This window comes from Thalia democratica, chromosome 1 (genome assembly GCF_965202585.1).
Source record: "Thalia democratica chromosome 1, ktThaDemo2.hap1.1, whole genome shotgun sequence".
NCBI lineage: Eukaryota > Metazoa > Chordata > Thaliacea > Salpida > Salpidae > Thalia > Thalia democratica.
The window spans coordinates 72,501,935-72,529,918 of NC_139165.1; the positions used below are offsets into that span (position 1 = coordinate 72,501,935).

General features: G+C 27.9%; 1 protein-coding gene across 1 annotated transcript; it reads right to left on the reverse strand.

Moving 5' to 3' along the window:
• Nucleotides 1-355: 355 nt before the first annotated feature.
• Nucleotides 356-25,983, reverse strand: LOC145849212 (DNA-directed RNA polymerase I subunit RPA1-like). Its single transcript, XM_082954337.1, has 37 exons — nt 25,863-25,983; nt 24,373-24,577; nt 23,735-23,884; nt 23,422-23,527; nt 23,090-23,201; nt 17,478-17,551; nt 16,359-16,541; nt 15,985-16,084; nt 15,679-15,745; nt 14,840-14,950; nt 14,403-14,583; nt 13,900-14,090; nt 13,542-13,694; nt 13,167-13,308; nt 12,761-12,926; nt 12,362-12,482; nt 11,935-12,078; nt 11,475-11,658; nt 11,182-11,319; nt 10,720-10,914; nt 10,060-10,222; nt 9,810-9,917; nt 9,445-9,628; nt 8,925-9,132; nt 8,466-8,670; nt 8,133-8,300; nt 6,922-7,117; nt 6,079-6,215; nt 5,727-5,871; nt 5,304-5,376; nt 4,286-4,363; nt 3,038-3,168; nt 2,587-2,719; nt 1,922-2,025; nt 1,582-1,702; nt 1,112-1,279; nt 356-649 (listed from the first exon to the last, which is right to left on the reverse strand). The coding sequence occupies exons 1-37, from the start codon at nt 25,970-25,972 to the stop codon at nt 552-554; spliced, it is 5,253 nt and encodes a 1,750-aa protein (XP_082810463.1). The 5' UTR covers nt 25,973-25,983; the 3' UTR covers nt 356-551.
• Nucleotides 25,984-27,984: the final 2,001 nt, after the last annotated feature.

The window sequence follows — 27,984 nt, forward strand, 5'->3', positions numbered from 1 at the left end:
CTTCCACACAAAATTTTAAATAATCATCAGTTATCTAAAGGAAAAATTAATTACGAAGTTGGACTTATCTTTACTTATTATAAAGTTCATAATATGAACTAATATTTGTTTTACTTAGTCCAAATGTTCAAAATAAAATTGTATTATAAATTGGTAAGTTTATGATACAAAAAAAAATCGTAACAAACTACAATTTTAACGAGAGTAATCAATAGTTTATTTTATACTAAACACAAAAATCCTATACAACGATGAACTAACAAAAGCAACTAAGTATATTTCCTAGTTAAAATTTCTTACTAAAACCAATTTATCTTATGCAAAAATTAAATTTAATTGAAATCATAAAAGCTAATTAAGACAAGTGAGAGCTAAAAGAAATTAGTAGTAGTAGTAGTAGTAGTGAAAGATAAAACTGCTTTAAAATCAACTTAATAAAACTAGCTGGTACATCCATATAGTATAATAAAAGCCAAATAAGTAAAATTAAGTTAAACAGGTAATTTTAAGACAAATTAATGTAAAAACTTCGGTGCTTTGTTAAAACAGCTCTAAACTTTTTCCAACAAATCAAACATTCCTGTTCCGCTGTTGATTGGTTTTCCAGTTATTATTCTTGATGATGGACCCTCATTTGCTTCGAAGTGACCTGATTTAATAAATGAAAATATATTTGATAATTCTGGTGACTAACAGTATTCTACTTAATCTATGTACTTGATTTGTAAGTTGATTACGGTATTTTATTTCCTTACAAAAATATAAACTTTAGTAGACAACATATTTTAAGAACTATCTAATGCATTTTTGTTAACTTAACTTTATTTTACTACAGATAAAAATTATTAAGACAAACATCAGTTTCTAACTTCAGATTTAGCTCCGTTAATAACTAATAATTTGAACAAATAGTATCGCATACGTTCAATATGAAACTAAAGAAATAAATGTAACCATGCGTCTTTTCATTCTACCAAATGCCACCAAAATGCATAACTCTATACTACTATCACTCTTAACTAATAGCTAAAATTATATGTGAAATGATAAATGTAATTTGCATATAAAAGCTTGCAGCCAACGCTGACTAAATACAGAACAAACAACGAACCGTGCAAGACGGCTTCCTTCATGAAAGCGCCCGTGGTTTCAAAGCTCATCTGCTGGAAGGGGCTGGTCGAGTGCTCCATGGACTGCTGCCTGCTGAACGCCTGGTACTGGCCCGAGTGACACATGAAGTCGGAAATGAGGGTCAAGTGACGGTCGTTCACTTCGATGTCTGTTGAGAGAGCAGTTATAATTTGAGGTGATAATAAAAAGTCGAGTAACTAATAAAACCTTGAGATTTACGTGCAGTTAAAACTCAATGATGTATAAACTTAGAAATTTCAAAAATAAGCGGATTAAAAAGTATTATTTGTGAACGTATGGCTGAGTTTATTTTAAAACAGTGATATTTAACATAAGTAAGAAGTCTAAGAGTAAAAAGGTTAATGAAAAATAATAAAGGCTAATTTTAGAGAAAAAATAAAAGTTATTCACAAAACTAATGTAACAATAGAATGAAACTGTGGGACTTACTGTAAACACTGAAGACGGAAACCATTTCTTTTGTAATGACTGATTTACCAGCACTAATGCCGAAAAGTCTCCTCATAGAATGAACACAGTTCGTGTATACATCTTTCAAGTCCAAAAGTTGCTGTTTTAATTACAAGTTAGTGAAAAACTGATCTACAACTAGACTTAAAGTCCCATATTTTGCAAAAAATAATTTCTAACTGTTTATAAAAATTTATTTTTAAAAAAACATACACTGTGTTTCGAATAAATAACCCAACTTTTTTTATGGTAAAACTTAAATTAAAAAATATAAAATTTTTCTAAAAATAATAAAAATGCATCGTTCTAAAACACTAACATTCATATCTGAAAGAACAACTTTGTTGAACAAATGTATCAAGTTATCCCTTTTACCGAGATTAGTAGCTTCAATTTTCAGATGAACTTTATCATTTTGTTTGTCTGTAAAACACAAAAGTAATTATAAACTATATTGTGAAGCATATTGGTTTGTATTTATATTTTTCAGATTACTATATTAGACCATTTGAGTGAATTCACTTCAAAATAAACATAAGTGATTAATGGCATCAAAATTTATAACTGCTATATTCAGGGTGCCACTTGTTCTTTAATTTTTTTTCCAGGTTTTCTAAATTTCTTCCAGGTTTTTTAAAGTACACATTTTTGGGTCTATTTTTAGTTAAAAGTTACGTTTAAAGTAAGAAACTGTGTTGAATAGTATAAAAACATTGAAAAGATACTGTAAAACTATTTTAAAATTGTTTTAATAATAAAAAAATTTTGAGGATAACATTTTTTTTTAATTTATATGATAGATTTTTTGAGTCCAATCGAAATTTTACTACTGAACATGTGAAAATTTCCCAAATTCCAGGTTTTTTTTCAGGATTCCAGGTAAAGTGACAATCCTGTATATTCTTTAACTTCATCTAAAAATATTGTGTTTCTAAACTTATCACTACAATTTTTTCAATTCATACAATTAACATAATAACTTACTTTTACCCTTGGTGACTTCAACAAAAGCTCTGTTGATACCAGGTATCATTCTTACAGTGGTCTTTTTAACAAGTTTTCCAACAACTTGGTCTATGTTGAAACTGACCGGGTGTACTGGTAGTGAAACTGTTACCTGTGTAATTTTTTAAGATGTTGTATAGCTGGCAAGTGAGTCAAATTGAAAGTAAATGTATAAATCTACATAAACACTACAACTATAAAATTTAAAACGTAAACTGAAGTTATAAATAGATTAACTTTTAAATTACTTTTATATAGAACTAATGTAAATATTTTCAATAACAATTAAAACAAAATTTGGGTAAAAAATATTTAAACTTTAAATTTTTTATTATAATCAAAGAATGTGTTTGACTTTAAACAAACTCATATCGTAAATAACATTAACATTTAAGTTTTTATTTGTTTCAACTACAAACTGTAAACAAACCTCAGCGTAAGCACCCTTGTCAGATTCCTTGTATTTGTAATCAGTCACATGAACAGAGCCGTAACTTTGTCTTGTTGCAGCATTTTTGATTGTATGCGTAAGCTTTTTTAAATTTTCCTGTCTTTCGAAAACTGTAAAAATTACAATTTAGTTAAAACAAAAAATCTTAAATTTTCTATTTACTTCAAACTTACCTCAATTTAAAAACTATAAAGCTTTTATTATGTACGTTTTTTTAAAGTACAATCTATTTTGTAGATTTTTAAGTAAATTAAAATTATTTACTGATTTTATAACTTATAAATATAGTTTATAAAACAATAAATCTTGCTAAATAATACGAATAACTATTCTAGCGAGCTAGAAGAATTTTGAATGAAGAAAAAACAAATCTTTTTTTATTTATCATTTTTATTGATAACTTAAATTATGTTTCCACCATAAGTTTTTAAGTTCAGTTTTTTTAATGTACTACAAACTCTGATTCAAAAAATAAAATATCAAAAAAAAACAAACTATTTAAGGCCATAGGGGGGGGGGGGGGGGGTCCACTTTGTTTTTTACAACTTGATCTTATTTTGTAGAATTTAATCTGAGCTATCAGACACTTTTAACCGCTTAAAAAAACTCAAAGTAACTTTTGAGATATAAGTGATCAAAGAAAGGGCATTCAATAGGTTCCTTATGGAAGGCGAAAACTAAAAATGCGAAAAAAGACTATTTCACTAAAAATCTATCTCCTCCTTCATTTTTTGAGTAATCTTTCTCAAATTTTTACAGAATGTGTATCATTAAACTTTAAAGAGATCTATTGTAGGATTTTTTTAATTTTGAGTAAAAAAAAATTATTGTCAAAAAACTACCTTTTTTTTTTTTTTAGTTTTTTGTGGATAAAATTTTTATTTTTCAAAATTTCAAAAATTCCAACATTCAGATTCTTCAAAATATTAAAAGGAACATTTCCTGAAAGTTTGAAGTCTCTAGGTCAAAAAATGAAGGAGAAGATAGGTTTTTAGTAAATTTTTAAATTTCCGAGAAAATTGACCCCGAAAAATTTGCGGTCCATACGTTTGTATCGGAAACTTTTTACAAAAAATAAAATATCTCAAAAGTTAAATTATATTTTTGAATTCTATAAAAACAGGCTTGTAGTTTGTATTTAAAGCTTTCATATAAAATCCAAAGTTATTTTTTGTAAAAAAAAAAGTCGGACCCCCCTATGGCCTTAACAAAAAAAATAAAACTAACGTGCTTGTTTCCTGTCAACCTCATTGTCTTCATCATCATCGTCTGAACTTTTTTCACCTTCGGCACAATCAGAAGATTCTAGAAATAATTATTAATTTCAAAAACTTTCTTACTTGTTTTAAAAAGATGATATAAAACTAATCTTAACTTATTTTAATTAAGGGCATAGGGGGGGGGGGGGGGGGGGGTAAACACCCTTTTTTGGTTTTTCATCTTATTTTATATAGTTTTTACCAAGCTAGAAAATGCTTTTTACAGATTTAAGAATTTCAAAATAGATTTTGAGATATAGCCGGTCAAAGTCGGAGGCAACAATAGGATCCTTATGGGAGGCGGAAACTAAAACGGACAATAACTAGAAATTACTAAAAATCTATCTCCTCCTATGTTTTTTGAGATAACTACCTCAAATTTTCAGGAAATGTTCCTTGCAGTATTTAGAAAATTCTGTCTGAACCGAATTTAAAAAAATTAAAATTTTATAACAAAAAAACAAAAAAAAAAACTGTTTTTTTTGTTTATTTTTTATATAAAATTTTTATTTTTTAATTTTTTTAAAATTCCTTCTGACAGAATTTTCTAAATACATCAAGGAACATTTCCTAGAAGTTTGAAGTAATTATCTCAAAAAATGTAGGAGAAGATAGATTTTTAGTGAAATAGTCTATTTTTGCCGTTTTAGTTTGCGCCTCCCATAAGGAACCTATTGTTGGCTCCGACTTTGACCGGCTATATCTCAAAAACTATTTTGAAATTCTTAAATCTGTAAAAAGCATTTTTTAGTTTGGTAAAAACTATATAAAATAAGATCAAAAACCAAAAAAGGATGTTTACCCCCCCCCCCCCCCCCCTATGCCCTTAAACATTACTGTAGTATATGATTTCTTATAAAAAATACATTTTAAAATGGCTTTTTATGTTACAATTAAGTAAAAATCATCACGCTATGGAAAATTGTTTCCGCCTAGTTTCCTAATTTCTAAAATAATCAAGTTTCTAAATGTTCACAATAAGACACCTTCGTCTGCAGAAACTTCGTCAGGCTCGTCATCTTCAACCTTTTCATCATCACTTTCGTCTTTATCATCATCCTGATAAAAATATAACATATTAGCACTTTTTAAAACCGTATACAGTTCTGATACGACTACTTAGTTCAAAGAGATCTAAGAAAATAAATTCAGACTTTATCAGTAATAAAATGAATAAAAAACTAAAAAAAAATTGTAAAACTCAATGAACTTTTAACATGACCGGAATTTCATTAAAAATATGATGAACCTTGTTTGGCTCAGTAGTAAATTCAGTTAACTTAATGTCCTGCAGTGACTATCGGTGGGACAATATTCAAATTATGAGTATTTCGTAATATGACCTAAAAACTTTTCACACCAATAAACTCAGATCATGCTTATACTAAAATATTGAAATTTTTTCTCACCACTTCTTCACCTTCTTCTTCCACTGTCTTCTTTTCCGGCTGCTTCTTGCTGTAATGGCACTCGTCAGCGTCTCTCTTCTCGTTTAGTGTCTTCAGGTTGTTTCCGATAGCTGCTAGAAGCTGCACGTAGAAGGACTTCTTGCCTCTGGAAGTAAAAAAAAAACTTGGTATTTAAATATTATCTAACATTTGTAATACGAATTGTATGTTAAGTTGCATTATATTCTTTATTAATCAGTTTTTCTTGAAAAAAAATCTTTTTTTCTTTAAACTAGTAAAAACTACTTTATAGGCATTAAAATTCACAATTCTTAAAGTCTAGTCAGTATTTTCAGTATGAAACAGTTCAAACTTTTCCAGCTTCTTAATGATGCTTGCCGGGTTCATGCCCAACTCTTTCAGCTGCTTCCTTGTCATTATTTCCAATTTTATTTTGTAACTGTTGCTCTCACTCAACATGTCGCATCGGTACGTGATGCCGCTCAAAACCTGAAAAGTATCAAATGTAATTAACAAACGCCATTTTAAGATAATTGAATGGTTTTATTTATACTCAGCATAATTTTTAACCACATTTAAACACGTTTACTTTGGCCAATCAATAAAATTTGGTTACATGATAATTCAAATTCGGACAATTCAAATTCCGACAACTCAAATTCTTAAAAAAATAATCAGAAGACTATATCTCAAAAAATAATTGAAATTTGAGAAAAATAAAAAATGCTTATGTAGACCTTATTAATATCTACAAGCCACTTTTTATTTTTTGCAAAATCTTAAATACTTTTAAAGATATTTTAAAACTACTAAAAATATATATGTTTTTTACTTTACTTGAACCATATATCAAAAAATATTCAATGTTTTGCAAAAAGAAAAAAGTGGCTTGAAGAAATTAATAGGACCTACATATGTATTTTTTATATTTGACAAATATGCATTACTTTTTTAGTTGTGGCCCTTTCAATTTTTTTTTTAAGAATTTGAATTGTCCGAATTTGAATAGTCGTGCACCCATAAAATTTAATGTTAACAAAACGTAAACTTAGTACCTTATCGATTAAAAAGCACACAAAAAAACTTTCAAAAGTAAACAATAACAAATATTCCATTCTTTTTAATGTATATAACATAGAATTTTTTGATTTTATAGATTATGCGGTAGTAAGAACGTATTAAAAACCAAACATACGTCTTCCAGAAGCACTTTGTTCAGTTTTTTGCTGATTTTTTCTGCCAACTTCACAGCTGCTTGCACGGCATCCTTCTTCATTTGGTTTCTTTCACTCACGTCTTCAAAATTACCTTGCTGGTAGTCTACGTTGACGGGGAACGCAAAGAATGGGGTCTTGATGTTGTTAGTGGCAATCATTAAAATTTCATTCAGACTGTTGTGTAATTATTTGGTTAAAGTATTTAAAACTTTTAAGACTATTGCTTGGAAAAAATAACATGTTTTACAAGAATTCGGTCAAAAACAAAAAAATTATTTTGCAGTTATCTTATCAAATAGATAAATATGATAAATTGAATATACTGTAGTCCTAGGCCTGTGGTAGGAACTACTTTTAACTAGAAGAAGTCCCCTTTTTTGTGCTAAACGCTTTGAGCGTTTAGCTCTTAAGGCTTTTACTGAATTTACTTTACTCATTAGGTTTAAATTGGTAAGTAAAAAATATGTAATAAACTTAATATATATAACTTCTTTAATGATGTGAGTTTATTAAAAAAGTGATACTAATGTGAAAACTAGAAAGTAGAAGTGGTAGAGCAGCTACTACATCAGTAGAATAAAACTGCGAAAATAAACACAACAAGTAGTCACAAATAAAACTACTAATAAAAATATACGAATAAAAATGTTCTTAATAGTGTTCTAAAAAAGTCTGAATGTCACAATCTTAAATACAAAAATAGGTCTTACTAGTAATACAGAGTCTTAATATATGTCGTGCATCATGCACAACGATGGCTAAACTAAGCACAATACAATAATACAAATAAATATAAAGTTATTATAAAATGAAAGTCCTAAAAAAGTTCTTAAACTAAATTAGTTTTTTAAAGTTGATGTGCCTTCCGCACGATGGCTAACTGAGTGAAAAAACAAAAACTGTTAAAATTTTATTATGTGATTTGATAAACAATCGTATAACGCCCCCAGGCGGTCATTTAAAAATCAACAAAATATACATTTTGTAACAATACAACGTTTTAAGTATTTCAAAGCTTTTTTAAAGCTTTAAACTTGAAAATGCTTAAAAAAACTTCTATTTGAATATAGCTTTAATCAAAATCTATTTAGCTAAAAATCATTTAAGTACAAAAATACCTGTAAGAGATGTTCCTACCTGTAAAAGATGTTCCAGCATAAATTAAATAAAAAAATAACGGGTTACTTACCGGGGAATACCCAAAGTGACGTTCATTTCACCCCTTCCGGCGAAATGGAAAGTGTTGAGGGTCATCTGGGTGGAGGGCTCTCCCACTGACTGGGCTGCCAGGACACCGACATTGTCGCCCGGGTCGACCGCGCACCGCATGTAGCTTATCATCACCAGTTTGGCCAGTCTGCGAGATTAATTGTTATGGTTCCTTTATCAAAGGAAGAAAAAAAAATTCAAAGAAATAGATACTGGAATTGAAATATTGTTTTTATTATGAACGAAAACTTTCACAAAAAAAAAAGTTGGCTTTCAAGAATTACCATTTTAGCAAAATCAAATGACAAAAAACCTTTCAAGACTGAGTTGGTTCTTCTTCGTGGCGACCTCGGGCAAGTTGGAGGATTTGACGTGCGGATGTTCGCGCAAGCTGGTGATTATCTCGTGCATTTTCTCGCTGACGCATCCCAGCATGTTGCCGTTCAGCTGCGAGTTCACCGGATCCATCTGCTTCAACTTGTCAACTTTCTCCCTGTATTTATTCCGTTGTTCTTGGCCTTTGAAAATTTGTAAATGAATTATTATGGCTCGTATGTACTCGTATATCATTAGAAATTATAACACTTAATTATAGCATTAACTTTAGCCCTTATATTTAAGATAACCTTTTAGATAAACGTTTAGAAAAAGAAAGCTAAGAAAAACTATTGATAGTTTACATAAATAATAAAGTTAAAACTTTTTTTAAATTAAGGTAGTACTTTAAGAATTAAAATTCCTATCTTCAAAAATTATCAAAACAAAAACTAACTTAGGTCTCGGAATTTGGTTATTAGTTGATCTTTGTCTAGTCCTCTATTTTTCTTTTCATTGCAGAATAACAAGAATGGTGAAATACGTCCTTTATTATTATTAGCTCTTATCTTGCTTTTATCCAATTTTTTGTAAGCCTTTTCAACTTTTCTGTCTACTTCAATAGAATCTATGTATTTGTAGCCACCGACCTTTTCTGCTATGGCCTAAAATAATTAAGAAACTATAAAAACATACAAAGATTTTTTTAATTCAAAACGACTTTAATTTCAACATTTTGATTCAACAATGCAATTTAAAGTAATCTTCTTTTCATAAATAATAGTATGCTTTGCCTCTTAACTTTTAGACTTTTTTTTATAAATTTTCAAATCAGTAAGCATTAAAGATAGACGCTTGTTTTTCTTTATATTAAATAAAATTATTATGAAGTATAATCGCATTAGAAACATACTCAAGTATAAAACGTTAAAAGTAAGAAGTCTAGAAAAATTTAAATTTGCGTGTAAGGTATGTACCAGATGGTTTTCAATGAGGTATTTGGTCTGATCGTCCCTCCTGCTCGGGTCGAACTTCAAGTAAGAGGCCTTGGTCACGTCCAAGCCGTCCTCCCCGTACAGGAACTGCACCACCGAACCGCACGAGTCGCGCACCGTCCTGTCCTGACGCACCGAAATTCCTTCCAGCCCCTTCATAAGCTGCCTGTTGAAATTTAAACAGTTTAAATTTAGTTGAATTTAAAAACGTTGTACTAAAGAATTAGTAATTAAGTTTTAGTAATTTTAATTAAATATTAACTAACACAAAATTTTACTTTTACAAATTGTCAGTGCTTTTAGCTTCTCGTAGTGTAACAATGAATCAAAAACATTATTTTAATTACCTTTGCAAATAACCGGATCTACTAGTTTTTACAGCGGTATCAATCAAACCTTCTCTACCAGCCATGCAATGAATATAGTAGTTCTGTGGGTGAACACCAGTCAAAAATCTGTTTAAAATTTTATATTAATATTAAAGTATCAGCTTTTTTTTTGTACAAAACATTTTGTCTTTATTTTTAATTTTCATAAAAATACTAAGTTTTTATTTTGTTATTGAAAAAAAAAAAACAATTGTATATTGGAAAAAACCTCTGTGTGATGAAACCTCTAGCCCACAGCGAAGTGTCGTAAGCTTTGAAAGAAGGCAGACTTTTACCGCTGGGCATCAATGGAGGCCTTTTACCTTCCAACTCAATTTGTCCCAACAGGCCGGAAATCTGATTACAATTCACGTCGGAACCTTTTGCACCAGCTGTTCAAAAAATTGAATTAGAGTTTTTGTTTTATAATATGTATTAGTAGTTTTTAATTAGCCATCAAGTAACTCGTTTTCAACCTTTGTTTTTTCAAAAATTATTCGAGTTCTACAAGACAACGGTGTTAAACTAAATAAAAGCTTTTATATATTAAAGTATTCTTGTTATAATATTTTTATTCTAACAGTATTATTACACGAAAATAGCTTTACTAGCAGTTTTTAAACTAGGTTACAACATAACTGAGTTTTGTCTTTGAAAACTAGTTTAAACGTTACAGTAATTTTTTTCTTAATTATCAAAAACAAAATTTAAAAAAAATCTAACATTTTTATTAACAAAGATAATAAAAACTTTTTTAAATGTTGTAAAAACATATATTTATCAAAACAACTTAGATTACAATTAAAAAATGAGTCTTTTTAGCTTTCGCAACATTCGACTATAAAACTCAAACATAAGTTTCCGCCATAAAAACAATTCACAAACTGACAGTTGACCATGAGCTGGAGGTTGTTGTCGGGGAATGTCTTGATCAGGCCCACGCCCTTGCAGCAGTTCTGTATCTTGTCGCTGTACTCGTTGGTGGTCCTCTTCACGTGGTGGTCCAGCATGGCCATCTTGCCATCGTCTTTCTTGTTCGGGTTCAGCTGGTCCAAGTGCGCGTTCTGGTACGCCTCCTTCACGCCTGTGTCAGAGTTTGTTTGGATTTAAAAAATAAAGAGAACGTTGTAGAAAAGTAATTAGATATCCAATTTAAAAACAAATTGATGGTATACTTTTTATAAAGCAAAGCTAGTATTTTAGTAGCGTTAACAAGCATTTAACTTATTTGATTTTTTTAAAACAGTCACCTAAAAATTTCAGACAAAAAACAAAACTTATTTAAAGCACTTATTAAAAATATCAAATTAACTCAATCTTAGAAAAACGTGCAAAGTACATTTTCACCAACTTTCAACAAAATCTTTATCGTCAACATTTTTAACTTCGAGAGCTGCCGCTGCTTCTTCAAGACCCTTTTCCATGCTCTGCTTTATAAACTCTTCTCTCTTCTTGTCCGCTTCTTTCGTTGTCTTGATATCCGCCACTCCTGTTTATCGAATTCATATGTTCATATGAGTAAAACATTAAAATATTTTAAGTTAAGTAAATATAAAACAATTATTAATCTAAAATTCTACACTAACATTCCAATATTATTTATACAGCTTAAAAAAAAATCTGAAAGCTATGAAAGCAACGAACCGAGGGTGAATCCCCTGTAGTACTGCAGGAAATCGGTGAACATCCTGCCCAGCGACGAAAGCAACTTTCCGCTGTACTCGCCACCGTACTGCTCGTTGACCTGGTGCACTATGCCGAACTGCGACGCTCCGTAGTGAGCCTTGTCCGGCGTGCCCACCATGAGCTCGCCCTGCCTGATTATCACCTGTGTGTAAGATGATTGATATATTTTTGTTAAATTTTTGTCAGTTAATATATAATTGAGTAAATCATCTGTTTTATAATCGAGAAGTACTTTTAATTCTTTTATATTAGAATGACATTTGTAAAACGATTAAATTGTATTTTACAAAAAAAAAAGTAAACTGAAAATTGAAAATTGAATAAAATTAATTAAATTATTTATAACAGCTTGAGTGCACTTATAGGTTAGTTATGTATATTAAGAAAGCAGTAGGTGGAAAACAAACAGCAAACTCACAGTCGACTCGTCCATGAGAGCCTGCACAGCCATGGCGGGTCTTTGCTGTCCCTTTTGCCATAATGTCGACTTGATCTTTGTTTTTCCTTCCAAATTGAAAGGCTTGTCAGATGGACAGATGTTCAGCAATATAGTGCTAATCAGCTGTTTGAAAAAATATGTAGTTGTAAAAATTAAAAAGTATTTTATTGAAGTTTATTTTATGTTTTGAACCTACTAGAAAAAAAACGAAAATTGCATACTTTGTTATAAAGAAAATATTATTTAGTATTCCAACTAACACAAAAAGTATATTATGTATGCTAACTATTAAGAAGTAATGTTATTTAGCTTTTAGGACTAGCATAAAAAATAGATATCAACAAAAATAAAACTTATGCTATTTAATGACTACAACTAAATTTCTAAATATTAAACTTAAACAAACTTGTTTTCCTGTCCATAATTTTTCTGGCTTAATGTAGGCAGGTGGAAGAAGCTTTATTCTGCCTTCAAATCTGCTCAACCCACTGTACACTAGTGTGTGATACTGCTCCCTATTGAAGGTCCTGTAAAAATTTTATCAGGTGTATACTATACTTTTTAGTCATACTAATAAAAACTATTATAAATATGTAAAAAATATAACTATAGGACAACAGTTTCTTAATATACTGTAACTTAGGTAAAAGATTTTTTTAAAAGTTTTAAAAGTATTTTTATCACTAAACTTTAAAAAATAAAGTTAGAATTCTTCAAAAACAAATTTTTCTTAAAATATATTTACTTCAGTTTTCCTATAAGTGCAAAGGCGGATATTTTATCAACACAGTTTAAAAGCTCAAACCTTGATCTGTGGCACATTTGCACGGCCGACACGATGTGATCCTGCATCAACCCGCTCAAAGGCTTGCCGTCCTTCGCGCTCAAGTACTGAGTGTTGGTCTTCATCAGGATGGCGGCTTCCGCCTGAGCCAGCTCGTCCTGCGGCAAGTGAGCATTCATCTCGTCTCCTGTGGAATTTGTTTGTTTTTAATAAAAACGCTGCAGTTTTTAAAATGTATAGTTTAATTGAAAGTTTCTAGTTATACGAAAGTTTAAACCAACAAAAATTTAAATCAAAAATACGGTCTATGAATCCTTTAATGGAGAGAAAAACGAGCCGTTGAAACCAAGGTTGTGAAATATTTAACTTTAATCAAAATCTTATTTTTGTTTTCGAGACGTTCTCACTAAATTAATGAATAACTGACCGTCGAAATCAGCGTTGTACGATTTGCAGTTGGCGTAGTGCATTCTGATCGTCTTTTCTCCAGGTAAAACTCTCACCTCGTGTCCCATCATACTGCCTTTGTGGAGGGTAGGCTGCCTGTTTAGCAACATCATATCTCCGTCCTTGAACAAATTAAATTGTTAGTTGTTTTTGTTATTAACTACAAATAAGTAAAACTTAATAAAGTATTTTATACTTGCTTTTTTTATGTTTTGTAACGAAAATTCTGTAGTTTTCTATTTTAAATAAATGTTTATCAATCAAAAAAGCATCATTTGCTAAAAAAAAATATCAAATTAGTTTTTCTCGACTACATGTAAAAGTGTTTTAAACACAAACATATTTTAAAACTCACCCTGGCGTGCCTGCGAACAATCTTGGGAATTTTGTCGAGAACCTCGTCGTTTGTGGCCAGTTCCTTGGCAAAGCCTTCCCTCGTCACCAAATTTTTCGGGTCTAGCCTGATCTCTTTTCCGTTCATGATCACGTGCGTTGCTCCAGGGTACACCTGAGTGTTTCGATTTAAAACTGAGGTAGTTGTGCGAATATTTACAATACGAGTTTAAGTTGGATATTTTTTTTACTTTATGAGGTTCAACTTACACTATAAAAATGGCAAATAGCAAAGCTAAATGTAGAATGTTCAAATCATATAGTTGATCAAAAATATTTATTTTTATTTTAATTAAATCAAAATGTTGATGAATACTGACATTGGGCCCGTTGATGACGGCCTGCCTCAGCTGGTCGATGTTGTGGCTGTTGACGTGCTCGGTTCTGGTCAGCTTGCTGGCGAACACCATTGGTAGGCCGACCTGGTGGTTGTCGATGTTCGGATCGGGCGATATGACGGATCGGCACGCGTAATCGACACGCTTTCCCATCATGTTCTGCCTGAACAAACCTGTTTCGTGGTGGAAAATTTAATAGTTGCTGTGGAGAACATACGTTGTTTAAAAAATAGTTAAACGGAATTTTAACATGTTCTAGTTAAACGGAACATTATAAATAATTTCATAATGTTGTGAACAATAGCTAAAATGTTGTTTTTCATCATGCTAACTTTGAGATAAATATATGATTCAATACTGTATTCAGCTAAAATAAGAATAGATAACATTTTTTTTTCCAACATGAATTAGTATGCTTTCAATTACTATTTAAAACAAATAAAAAAAAGCTCATAACACGTACTACTTCCCACAAAGTTACAAACCCGATTTCTTTTCAATGATCTGCTTGACGCCGACGAAGCCCTCGTCCTTGGCGTACTTGTCCATCCTCGGATCCCACACGGAGTTGACCGACTTCTGCAGCGCCTCCGAAGCTCCTTGGAGCTGCTCCTCCGGACTTTTGGTCGACCTTCTCGCACCCTTCAGCTTGTTCAGGTTCGTTTTCTGGTGTTCGGAACATTATATTTTAAATATTATTTGAAGTACTCACGGTCATAATTAAATGTATACAGAGTGTTTGTGTAAATCTATACTGAGACTTAGTGAAAAATTTTTTACACGGTTTAATGATAAGTTTTATTACAAAAGTATTTTTTTTTTAATTAAAAAAAAATTGTTAATAAAAAAAAAAGTTAATTTTCAAAGAAAGTTGACTGAAAACGATCACCACTTTTTTAACTATATTTAAATTCAAACAAACGGTTTGCATAAGGATTTCCTGAGACTCGGAATTTTCTTTCAACTCGCTGACGCGGTTCTTCTCTTGGATCTCGTTGCAAATTCTCATAACGTCTGCTTTTTTAGCCAGCAACTGATAATAACATTATTCTTATTAGTTTGTAAATATCAAAATGTGCGGAATTAGCAGTTGATCAACCAATGATGTCATTAATGAAAAAATTTTTAATTAAAAAAACATATTTAGCTTGTTATCAGGAATGCCAAAGGATTTTGTAAATATCTTTCAGGTTTTTAAAGAACAAGTTTTTTGGTCTATTTTTAGTATAAAGTTAATTTAAGGAAAAAAAAAACTGACTTAAACAGTATAATAACATTGAAATGATACTGTTAAGCCGCTATAAGTGTGCAAAAAAGAGTTAATGATACAAAAAAAAAGGTCTTAGGCGTTTTGATTGGTTGTTTTGAAACTTATACTAGATATTAAGGGAGTTGATGAGGAAGAGCAAAAAAAAGTCTTAATGGTAGTCTTTTGAGAAATGTTGTTGAAGGGGGCCATATGAAAAAAGTTTGGGACACCCTGACCTAGATTATCAGCTGCAATTATTATAAAGATAGTTATGATTATCTTATTAATTTTGTAGATTTAAAATTATCTTTATTATGCTGTTGTTACTATTATCTATACAAAACTAGTTTTAAGCATTTGCTTAGTTTATGAAAAACGTTTTCAGTGCAAAAATTAGTCCTCAACAAACTGTGTTAAAAATTTTATTTTTAACAGCTGGAAAAATATTTAAAAACTAAAACTTAACAAAAAATCTTAGTAACCACGAAAGTTATAATAAGATAAAAACTGACTTTTTGGTAAATCTGCGTTTGCGGGTTTCCGTACATTTTACCACCTTCTCTTGCAGGGGGTCTGAACCTATAAAAAATTCAGCAGATAAAGAATTTTGTAGTGCAACTTTTTATTATTTTTTAATTTTTATTTAACTTTTTTGTAATACTCTTACAAAACTACATAAACTTTATGGAGAGAATGTAAGAAAAATCTTGTGCTTCTTGAAGCGTTTTTCTTTTACTTAATCGTGAAAAAACCAAACTTAAACCTAATAATATGAATCAACCAATACAGCGAAGGTATTTGTGTTAAAAAAAAAAAACCTGTTGTGAGGAATGAGCAGAACTTGCATGAAAAGACTGTTCACAGCAGCACATTCGTTTATATCGCTAGACAAATCTTCATTCACTCCAGAAAAATAATCTGTGATGAGATTATTAAATTCATTACATTCATCACATTAAATCAATTTTTTTTAAGCTATACTCAAGTAGTAAAACTGTTATTACCAATACATTTACTGAAACCACAGAAAAAAAACACGTTTATTATCATCTTTAACTTAAATAAAAAGTCATGAGAATTACTTGCAAATTGTAATTAATTTTCGATTTAATAATTTCAATTAAGACATACAAAAGCATTAGCCGTACAGAACAATACTGCATCTGATTCAAAAAACAGTTTAAACACAAACCGCTGTCGGTCTCGGTGCTCATCTTCTCCTGGTTTCTTTTCGCCACGCTCTCTCCGTTCTTTTCAGCTTTGGCCATGAGCGGGTAGAGCCTCGACAGGAACTCCTTCTCGTTCGTCCACAGCTTGACCAGGTGGGTGCGCACCGCGTGGGACGACATTATCTCCAGCTTCTCGTCCCTGATGCCTGGGGTGAATTGAAACGTTTTTATGTTGCCAGCAGTTTGAAAAGCGTATTATTTGTATTGTGCTGTCTCATTGACAAACAAAATTTGAGCAAAACACAAACAATTATGAATTGTTTGCAATTTAAGGAACTAGCTTACAATGATGTGGTTTCTTTTTTAAGTATACTACTTTTAAAAACGTCTGCTTAACACTTAAGCTTAGTGTGTAAAGGTAAAAGTGTTTTGAGTAAAAAACATAGAAAAATGTATGAAAAAAATTCTTTTTTGATTAGCAAATATATTTAAAAATAAAATACAGAAGCTTATTCGAAAATTATAAAAATGTATATCCTTTTAAAGATACTTGAAAAGTTCAAAACTCATATTTAAATATAAAGTTTATAAAATAATAAAAAGTATACATATAACAGATATATATAAAATGTACATTTTTAGTAAAATATTCTATTTTAAACTAAGAATTTAAATCTTATAAAGTAATTTATGCCAGTTCTAACTTTGAACTCATAAATCACAAAAATTTTTTAAATTAAAAAAAAAAAAATTTAAAATTTTAGAAAACAAGTAAATATGTTACGTTTTAATTTTACAATTCACCTTTAATTATAAAACTTTGTTAGTTTTTTTAAATCTTACATTTTTAACATATAATTTTTATACACAAGAACTATATGTTTCCTCTACTAAATAAAAAAATCACAATTTAACACTAATGAAGTTATTATAAGTAAAAATTATATGATATAGTTTTTTTTTGCTTTTTAATTATTGAAAATTTATTTAAATGAAGTTAGTTGAAAAAAGTCTGAACTTTGAAAAACATAAGACTTTTTGGTTGAAAATAAAAGTAACGTAATTAATTTTGATTTTTTAATAAGTTTTATTCAAATAAGTTATAACACTTTTATTCTAGTTATATATTTAAGAATACAAACCTTTAGTGCTCTCAGGAACATTCTTTCTGAAAAACTTGACATTCTGCTCACTAACAATCGAGTAACCTCTCGCACTGTAATCATGTTATTTTTATCATTAATAAGCCCGATTAAGTAAATTTGAAATGTTTTTCTAGTCAGGGATATTATTGCACAATATCAATATTAAAAGAAAAAGCAAAAACACTTAAAAGATAAAATATTTCAGTTTTACGTAGGATTTTAGTATAGAAAACTTTATAAACTAAATGGTATAATGAGATTCACTACTATTCAAGTTCTTATATTTCAAATTCAGATAAATATCAGACCTAAACTATCTCCTTTAATTCATTTTTTTAATTATAGTGCTTCCTCGCTTATCCGGTAACTTTTGGCAAGCTTTTTTTGTAATTTAGGTCGGATAACTACAAACATTGTATTTTTTTTTGATAAACTATCTTTTTTATAATATACAATGCATACAATAAAAAAAACACTAAATTTTCAGTCAGTTTACTTAATTTTTCATTATTTTTTACGAAACAAACTACATACTAAAACAGACAAAGAATAAAAGAAACAATACTTAGGTGAAGTTTAAAATTATGTTAACGAAAAGAAATTCAGAAGTCAAAAAAGCTTGAAAAATTAATAATAAAAAACCTTTCAACTTACTGAGCGCGAAAACTATGAATTATAACACTAAGTTTCAGAAAATTTTAGAACTATGACGTAACTATAAATTGCTTGCTTAGTTATAAAACTTAAATTAATCGTGTATTTATAGTAAAACATTAACTTTAACTTCATTTTTTTTAATTTTACTACCAAAACAATGTTTTACTTGTTTAAACAATTTAGAGCAAGATTTTAGTTGTTAATAATATATTATCAAAAAGAAACTAATGATTATTATGTTATTAGTATTATTCTCCTTAATTATGAGTTGCGAACTTTTATTGTAATCTTAAAACATAAAAGTACACAAAAACATAGATTTAAGCTGAATTAAATAAATCTACTTTTCGACCAAAACCGGTCATATAAGCGAGGAACCGGATAAGTGAGAAAAATTATCATAATGTTTATCAATCACATCTGGTAATTTTTTACTTTAGAATTTTTTGAAGTATGGTAAAAGTGTTTTTAAACTTACTAAATTATGATAATTTTTAACAAATATTAATTATCTTTTTTATAGATTTTTTTATCGTACCACAACCTTGGCTAATAGAACCTCTTTGTACGATTTAATTGCTTTTATTTCAAGATGTTTTTGATATATGGTCCCTTAAACATTGTTGTTAAAAATTAAATTGCCGAAATTTGTATAGTCTTAATTTGATTTGTCATGTAACCAGTACAATGACATTAAAACATAACAAAGGGTGTTTTATAATTACTATTTACATTTTTTTAAAGTTCTGGATTAGGGGTCGGCAGGCAGTTGGAGCTTGCGGGCCAAATTTCAAGGTTCAAAATCTTCGCGGGCCGCAGTTTTAGTTTTAGTGGCATTTCAATAATCTATTGGTTTTCGTTTTAGCCACACTAATAAAAAAATTTTAGGTAGTTTATTATTTTTTATTATTTTTAGCTACGCATAGAATGCCATAGTAATAAAATTTTAATTATACATATTTATTGGAATAAAATTTACATTGACTTATATACTCAAGTCTTAATAAACTGTGTAATCTTAAACAGTTAATTAGTTGAACTTAATACTTTTATTATTTTTTTTACAACCTAACTTTCTATAAAAACTGAGGTTGAAAAACATCTGTAAGTCACTTTTATAATTTTTCTATATTATCAACCAATTTTTCATATTTAAAAAATATTGATTGTTGAAAAGATTTTTGCGTTTTAAATAACTTGCACTCTTTAAAAAGTTCAGTAACTAGTTAACTAAATAAAATTAATATCTATTTCTATTGTAAAAAACCTAAAACAAACTTTTTAACATAGTTAAGGCCATAGGGGAGGGGTAAACCATGTTTTTTACAAGTTGATCTTATTTTAAAGAGTTTTTTCTAAGCTTGAAGATGCTTTTTATTGTTTTAAAAAATTCAAATTATTTTTTGAGATATGACTGGTCAAAGTCGGGCCGCATAATAGGTTCCCTATGGAAAGGGAAAACTAAAACAGCGAAAAAAGACCATTTTATTTAAAATTAATCTCCTACATTTTTTAAGCAATCTTCTTCAAACTTTCACAGTCTAATCTTTATACAATAACAAAAAAACGTTATTTTAAAATTAAAAAAAAAAATTGTAAAAATATTATTTTTTTCAAAAAAAAAACACTTTTTTTTTTTAATTTTTGTGATAAAATTTTTATTTTTTATATTAATAAAATTCTAAAGTAACGTTTTTTCCTTTTAATAGAAGGAACATTTCCTGAAAATTTGAAGAAGATTGCTTGAAAAATGAAGGAGGAGATAGATTTTTAGTGAATTTTTAAATTTCCAAGAAAATTGACCCCAAAAAATTTGCGGTCCATACGCTTGTATCGGAAACTTTTTACAAAAAATAAAATATCTCAAAAGTTAAATGATATTTTTAAATTATATAAAAACAGGCTTGTAGTTTGTATTTAAAGCTTTCATATAAAAGCCAAAGCTAAATTTAAAAAAAAAAAAAGTTGGAACCCCCCTATGGCCTTAATGCTTAAATTCTTTAAAAAATACTTTATTAGTAACTGCCACTTTAAAAGCAAAAATATCAGTTACATCAAACCAGCTTAATAGTTTAATATAAGTTAAAAAGCCAAAAAACTCCTTAATAAACAAAAGCTTAAATACATAACTTAAATCTCAATTATAAAAAAGTACACAATATTTAAAAAGACTAGTAAATATTAACTACACTGCAGTCATAAAAACTATTCTGAGATTTCGAATATTTATTCAAAGTATTTAAAATGAAAATTTTACACACACCTAAATTTTATAAATGTCTTAAACAGGTTTAACCTAGTTTAGTTTTTAAAATTTTCAAACTAGCATGTTTGTTTGGCAACCCTCTTTTAAATAAAATTCACGAAATAAAGAAGTTTATAAAAATTAAACAAATATTATCATAAATAAGCTTGAATTGAAAGTTTAGTTTCTTAAACATGTTTACAAAAGTAAAAAAAAAACTCATTTTCTATTGAGAATTGCAGCAATTATCTATTGCTTTATCTCCACTAAAAGTATTAAACTTAAAAAAGAGTTAATGTGAAACATAAGACGAACTATAAGAATTACAAACGTTGGTTAGGATTTATTGCTAGAAACGAAAAAAACAAAGCACTTAAGTCAGTTTTCACAAAGCACATGATTATCCACCGTAACTACAGACTGATCAGAAAAAATTGTCAAGGCAAGTTACTTAATAGCAAAAGTAATTCCTAAAACGAAGACACCGTTTAGAATTGATTTTTTTTCAATGAATTTGTGTTTGCGGTTGTAATTTTTTTTTAATGACAACAAAAAGTTGTGTTTAGGATAACTATATTACACGCATAAATCAAATTAAGACTTTAATCGATATGTTAAGTTGAGAGCACTGATACAACAAATACTGCTTATCTGAGAATATTTATTAGAGGTATTTTTACTAATAATTTAAGTATTAGTTAAATAGTGGTAAAAAAAATGAGGGTCACTGTACATTGGTGTGCATAGGTTTCAATTTAAAGTGCATTGTAAGACTTCTATAAAAATAAAAAAGTGTCAAAACCAAAATAAAATAAACCTTATTTTTTATTATCATGTTAACTTAAAAGTATTTGTGTACATTCAATTATAACATATAGCGATAAAACATCTATCGGAGAAACTTATGTATAAACTACATGTTAAATAAAATACCTAAATTGTAAAGAAATGACATTTTAGTTAATCACTCTGCATTAAAATAATGACTATGATAATTTCTGTATAAGGTTTTACATATAATAAAAGAACATTATACTGCGAAATTATATTAACCTGATTATCTACAAGGGATGTTAAAGATAAAAAAAAATAAAATAGTTGGTCATTATACTTAAAACTACCATTATTACTTAGTTGTCTTTTCCTCTGTTGTATAAACATAACATATTTCAAATGAAAACTATTTGTGATATTTTTTACCCTTAAAAAGAATGTAAACAATTCCAGGGTTGTCATAGGTTTTTAAGAATTGTTTTAATGTTTTCTGAATTTCTTCCAGGTTTTTTAGACTACAAGTTTTTGGGTTTAGTTTTAGTATAAATTTAAGCTTGAGGAAAAACTGTCTAAAATTGTATAGAAACATTAAAAAGATATTGTTAAGCTACTTTAATAGGTTTATTTATATAAAAAATTTGGTGAGAACATAGAGTTTTTGTGTAGAATCGAAATTTCATTACTCCACATTTTTACAGATTTTTTTAGCCTAAATTTTCAAATTCGAGGTTTTTCAAGAATTCAAGGTTTTTTGCAACACTGATTGTTCACTTTTATATGAATACAATAATATAAGTAATATTTCTAATTATAGCAGCTGCAAGACTTATTTAACATATATAATAATTGAAACAAAACTGAATTAAACAAAACATACATTATAAGTTTACTTTGCCACTTTGTTGCAATGTAAAATTGTTTATTCGCTTAAATTTAAACTATTTTGATTAACAATAAACAGACACAAATTTACCTTCCCTAAATCTAGTTTGTGTTAAATAGGTAGTTCCAAAAAAGAGCATCCAAGTTTATTAGTATACAACACATAGAAACTAACCTAACTTGCCAAAAAAAAATTGTTTGAAAAATTAAAATGTATACTAAACAAAAAATATTTCAATTTATGTCATATACATATCATTGTTTAATTTGTGTCTGTAGACACTAAGATATTATATTTAGAAACAATTATTATACAAAATTATGCTTAAACTACATTGTACTACTACTATTCTTAATCTAAATTAAGTATTAAACAATAAAGTGGTATAAAAATGAGAATCTCTGTACATTGGTGTGAATAGGTATTGATTAAAAGTGCACAGAAAACTTTTTGAAATGTTTCAAAATCAATATAAAATAAACCTTATTTCTTATTATTATGTTATGTTTATTTTTTGTGTACACTCGAATATAACATATTGTGATAAAATATCTAAAAAGAAATTTAGATATAAATTACATGTTAAACAAAATACCTAAACTGTAAAGAAATGACATTTTAGTTAACTACTGTACATTACTTTTGTATACAATGGAAAACATTTGCATTTAGTTTATTTACTAAAAAGGTATCATGTTAACGACTAACTGAGTCCAAGTACTTTTAACACACTTTTTTTCTAATTATAAGTTGCTATCGTAAGAAGAAAGTTACTACGAACAGAGAAAAATACACGGCTCAAATGCTATTCTGTCTTTATTTGCTATTTTTATATTTTTAAGCCAAAGCAGTAAAGTCTTTTAATTGTTTCAAAATGTTGTACACGGACTTAAAGTGAAATTAATCAAATAAACCAAATTACCGAGAAATATTTAACTTAAAATTTATTTTTGCTCAGCAGGCTAGATTTACATGCTCGCGGTTGGCCCGCGGGCCGCAGTTTGCTCACCCCTGAACTAGAATAATCCTATAAAAAACTCAATAACTAACTTGCAACGTGGACACTTTGTTTTCTTTTTTGACAATTCCTTTTTGTAAGCTTTTATCAATTTCGTTTCTTCCAACTTTGCATTACGCGACCAACCGTCTTCATGTTTTGAAGCTTTAAGAAATAAGTAATTCATTAAATAATTTATAAATAGTAAAAACTGATTTTATCAAACTGCAGTTATTTCAAACATGAAAATGAAATTTACAAGTTCAACATATTTCTAAAAGTACTCTATAAATACTTAAAAAATATAAGGCAAAAGAAAGTTTTGTTTTTCAATGTGTAATTATGATTGTACTAAAGAAATCACAATTACTACAACCATACTAACAAAGATCTAAACAGTCCAAATCATTTATTCCATCAGTAATAAATTTTGACAGCCTCATGTTAGTTTCTTCATCATCAGTCTTTTTGGCATATCCGTAATCAAACACCTTTAAAAAATCACTTTTCTTAGGATAACATGGTGTTTTTATATTTGAAAAAAAAAACTATAAGTCAACAATCTTTTTAAGTAATTTTTTATATGATTAGCTGTAATTAAGATTCTTCTAGGCTAGTGAGGTTTTAAACTTGAGGTATGTTATGATACAACTAATTTTAAACAAAATTATTTCGAATCAGTTGCTTAATTGAAAAACCTTGTTCAATTGGTGATCCACTACGTTGAGATTAGAGATGTGCCCATCTTGGCAAGCCTTCAGCTTTGCAGTCATTGTTGTGACTTTTGTTTTGGGTAGCATTAGCCTATGGCAGTACATGCACATTCCCTTCAACAACCTTTCTATTTCCTAAAAAATTGGGTGATTTAAATAAGGGCATGATGGTTAAATAAATGTTTTTGTAACTAATTCTATTTATTTGGACATTAAAACATTGTTTTAATAAAATGTTTATATAAACTTTTTTATTATAACAAATAATTAAAGTTTGTTCACAAAATGTATGTCTCATGTTACTTTTTCACCTGCATTTTTATGTTTTAAGCATAGTTTAAATTTGTTTTAATATTTTTAAAGAATTTTAACTTTCTTTAAACTTAAAACAATTAGTTTATCACTTTTTTGAAATAGTAAAATAAAAAAGTATTAAAACTTTAAAGCTCATTTAATTTATAAATTTTTATAACTAGCACTTAAACAATAATAGATGTTTAATCATTTTTTAAATGTTGAAAAAGTAGTAAGTCATAAACAATACTAATAAGATTACTAAATAAGGATTAAGCTTACTCTCCTTTTAACCTAGAAACATCCAACTTAAATTTCAAATGACAAACTTTGAAGTAGAGTGGGTTATAAACTGGAACGGGCAACTCAATGCGTCCGTGGTGACCGGCGCACTGGACGCACCCAAGGCCGCAGGTTTCACACAACTCCGTCCTTTCAGTAGCTCCCATTTTGAGATCGTACAAACCCCCCTCTTGAACGTTGCTGTTCAGATCGAAAACTTCCTTGGTGGAAATTTCCATCACTGATAAGTTTCTGAAGAAATTTTCAAATTTAAGAAAAATATCTTTATTTAATGAAGCTTAATCTTGAAACAGTTTTCAATGAAGTTAGACAGGCATAACAATAAATGTTTTTTTTTAAGAATATCATCATCAAATACTTAACATTTTTTTATTTTTTTATGATACCGGGAGTTTAATATTTTTTTAAACTAAATTTGTGTAAGTGATAAAACTTTTTGGTATATACTTTTTTTTTATATTGTAAGTTAAACAACAAAAATTAAAACATAAAAGATTTGTACTTGCTAAAAGATTTTTTATAGTTTTAAATCAAAAGAATCAATAAAAAACATGATTTGGTAAACAATTTTTGTTTTTTATTAATAAATTAAAATGATATAGTACTTTTAAAAATTTTTTACAGATAGTTAAATAAGTTTAGAAGTAGATTTCTTAACTTTTCTTTAAAATACCTCTACAAACCACAATAATAACTGCCGCAAATATTTAGAAAAGATAAGGACTTTAAAAAACATAGGCATAAGGGAGGTCTAACATTTTTTTAAAATCAACATTAACTCATATATAAAAGCCTGAAGTATAAACTACAAGTCAAATAAATTTTAATTAGTTTTAAAGATAAAGACGTTTTTGTAAAAAAGTTTTCAATACAAACGTATGGACCAGAAATTTTTCAGGGTCAGTTTTCTTGGAAGTTTGAAATTTACTAAAAATCTATCTCCTCTTTAATTTTTTGAGCTAGAGACCTCACATTTTCAGGAAATATTTCTTTTATAATTTAAAAGACTTTTAATGCTGGGTTTTTTAAATATTAAAAAATAAAAATTTTTAATAAAAAACCTAAAAAATAGGTGGTTTTTTAAAACAACTTTTTTGATAAAAAAAAATCTGCATTAAATCGATTTAAATATTAGTAATGGACTTACTGTGAAATTTGAAGAAGACAGGTTAAAAAATTAACAAGGAGGTAAATTTTTAGTAAAAAGTCTCTTTTTTTTTGCATTTTTAGTTTGTGCCTTCAATTAGGAACCTATTGAGGTCACCCACTTCAATCGCTTATATCTTGAAAGTTACTTTGAATTTTGTTTATAGGTTAAAAACGTCTGAGAGCTCAGATTAAACTCTACAAAATAAGATCAACTTGTTTTAATCAATGTGGACCCCCTATGCCCTTAAGGTTAAGACTTATTTGACATACGGAAATAATTTTAAAACTTTTAATAACAAAAACAAAACTATTAACTAAAAAAATTTAGTGACTTGAAAAAGTGAATATATTACAAAACAAAACTAACTTTATCTCATCATAGCTGTATGGTTCAAATTCAATTGAAGACACCTCAGACACTTTAACTGTTTTTTCTGAGATATTTTTTGTATCTAGATCAGCTAAATTCTTATTCATTTTTAAAGTTTTAAATTATCTGTAAAAAATTTACAATACTAAGTAATAAAAAACTTGCATAATTACACAAAAACTTAAATCATAGAAATTTTTATAAGTAGTTACAAAAATTATAAAATTACTAAAAAGTATAATAGTTATAACCAAAAGCTAGATTTAAGGTTTATTATAATTTTATCATTTAGTTTGAACAGATTATAAGTTAGTTTACTAGGGTTTTTGGTTACAAAACAATAAACATATAATTTATAAAAATTTATTCATATTATTTTAATTTTTATTGTATGATTATTTTATATTATTATTGTTACATTCTATTTTTGTATTTTATTATATCAATTATATTAATAAACAGGAAAGCAGATAAAAATTTATTCATCAATAAATAAATTAACAATTTAAGTTTTAAATGTTATTATATATGGCATAGCTGAGAGTATGCCTTATAAACTTAGCATAAGTAGGAAATAATGAAAGAGGAAAGTAGATGAATTCGAACAAAATAAGTAAATAGTTTGTTTATAGTGTTTCTTATACAATTCACAAGATAACTATGTTTTCGACGAAAATTTATTTAGGAATTTCTCTGAAATTCTTAAATTTTCTAGCTCTTTTAAAATACTACTTTTTATGAGATATGAATGTAAGCTTGAAATTATAGCTGAAGATCAAATAAAATATTAAAACTAGTCAAAACCATAACTTAATCTAAAACTTTAAATTTTATGACAGTTGTTATATTTTAAAATAGATACTTTTCATGTTACTTATGCTGCATTTAAACTTTAAAACATCAACTGTTATTTAATACTAGTTGTCCAATGTGTTGTTTATAAACTTCCTACAGATCATTTAAACTTTGCACATAATTAGGAATTAAACTATTTAGAATTAGGGTTAAACTATTTTCTTCAACCCTAAAATAGAGTAATATTGGAGTACTTCTTCATTTCTAACTTTTAAAATTATTATCTACTAAAATATTTAAGTAAAAACTATGTACAGCTTAAACAAAGCTTTTGAAAAACAACAAATTTTTATAAAAAAATTTATTAATAAATTACAAACCATAACTTACTTTATATAAAATTTCTGTAAATCTTTTATCTTAAAGGAAAAATATGAAATTATATTTTATTTTTTTCTTGCAGTTACAATATTACAAATAATATTATTTAAATCAAAACAACTTTTTATAACTTAATAATGCTTATAGCCATAAATATAGGGATTAAAATTGATAATTTTAATAGATAGACTTAAAATATGCAAAAAAAAATTGATTACAATTTTTTTTCTTCAATTTTATAAAATGTTTTAATTTTCAAATATTGTACTGTATATTTATTTAGAAAAGAAAATAATAAAAAGTTTTTTAAAATGTTTCAGTAACTTTTAACAAGACCATTAAAACTGCAAAAGTATATCAAAGTTTTGATATTATCATGGTGACCCTAGGTTTTTTTTAAACTTCTTCATTGTTCTTGAAAGTACAATCTTTTTTGATTATTTTTAACATTAAATTAAATTTAAGGTAAAAAAAGCTTTAAGTAGCATAAAAACCTTGAAAGTTTAATAAAAATCTACATTAAATGTGTTCTCTAATAAATAATCAATTATTGTAAATAAAAGTTGTTTATAATCTTATCTAATTTTAATTTTTTTAATGTATAAAACTTGTTTATAGTTAGTTTTTCCTTATTTTTAAATCAGTTTTGTTCAACTCAAGAAAGATATATTAGTTTCAGGTTTTACCTTTTTTCTGAAAAATTATCAAATTCCTTGTTAAATGTACAGTCTGCATTTTGTAAAATGGTAAGTTACAGTTTATCAACAAGATTTTGTTTAAAACAAATCTTAGTACTTGTGAAAAAATCTGGAACTGATCTTGATCTAATTATGAACACTATCATATTTTTTGTAGCAAAAACTTTGCTTGTATTCATAAAGCTAGTTCAGTTTAAAGTTATTAAAGTAGCCTAAAATTAAGAGCTAAGCTATTGCATAATAGC

Excerpts from the sequence above, each read along its gene's own strand:
- LOC145849212 (XM_082954337.1), bottom strand. The coding sequence starts at position 25,972 with ATGAATAAGAATTTAGCTGATCTAGATACAAAAAATATCTCAGAAAAA. Across the intron at positions 23,202-23,421 it reads TTTGGACTGTTTAGATCTTT|CTTCAAAACATGAAGACGGT; the intron begins GTTAGTATGGTT and ends TATTTCTTAAAG. Across the intron at positions 2,026-2,586 it reads TGAAGTCACCAAGGGTAAAA|ACAAACAAAATGATAAAGTT; the intron begins GTAAGTTATTAT and ends TGTGTTTTACAG.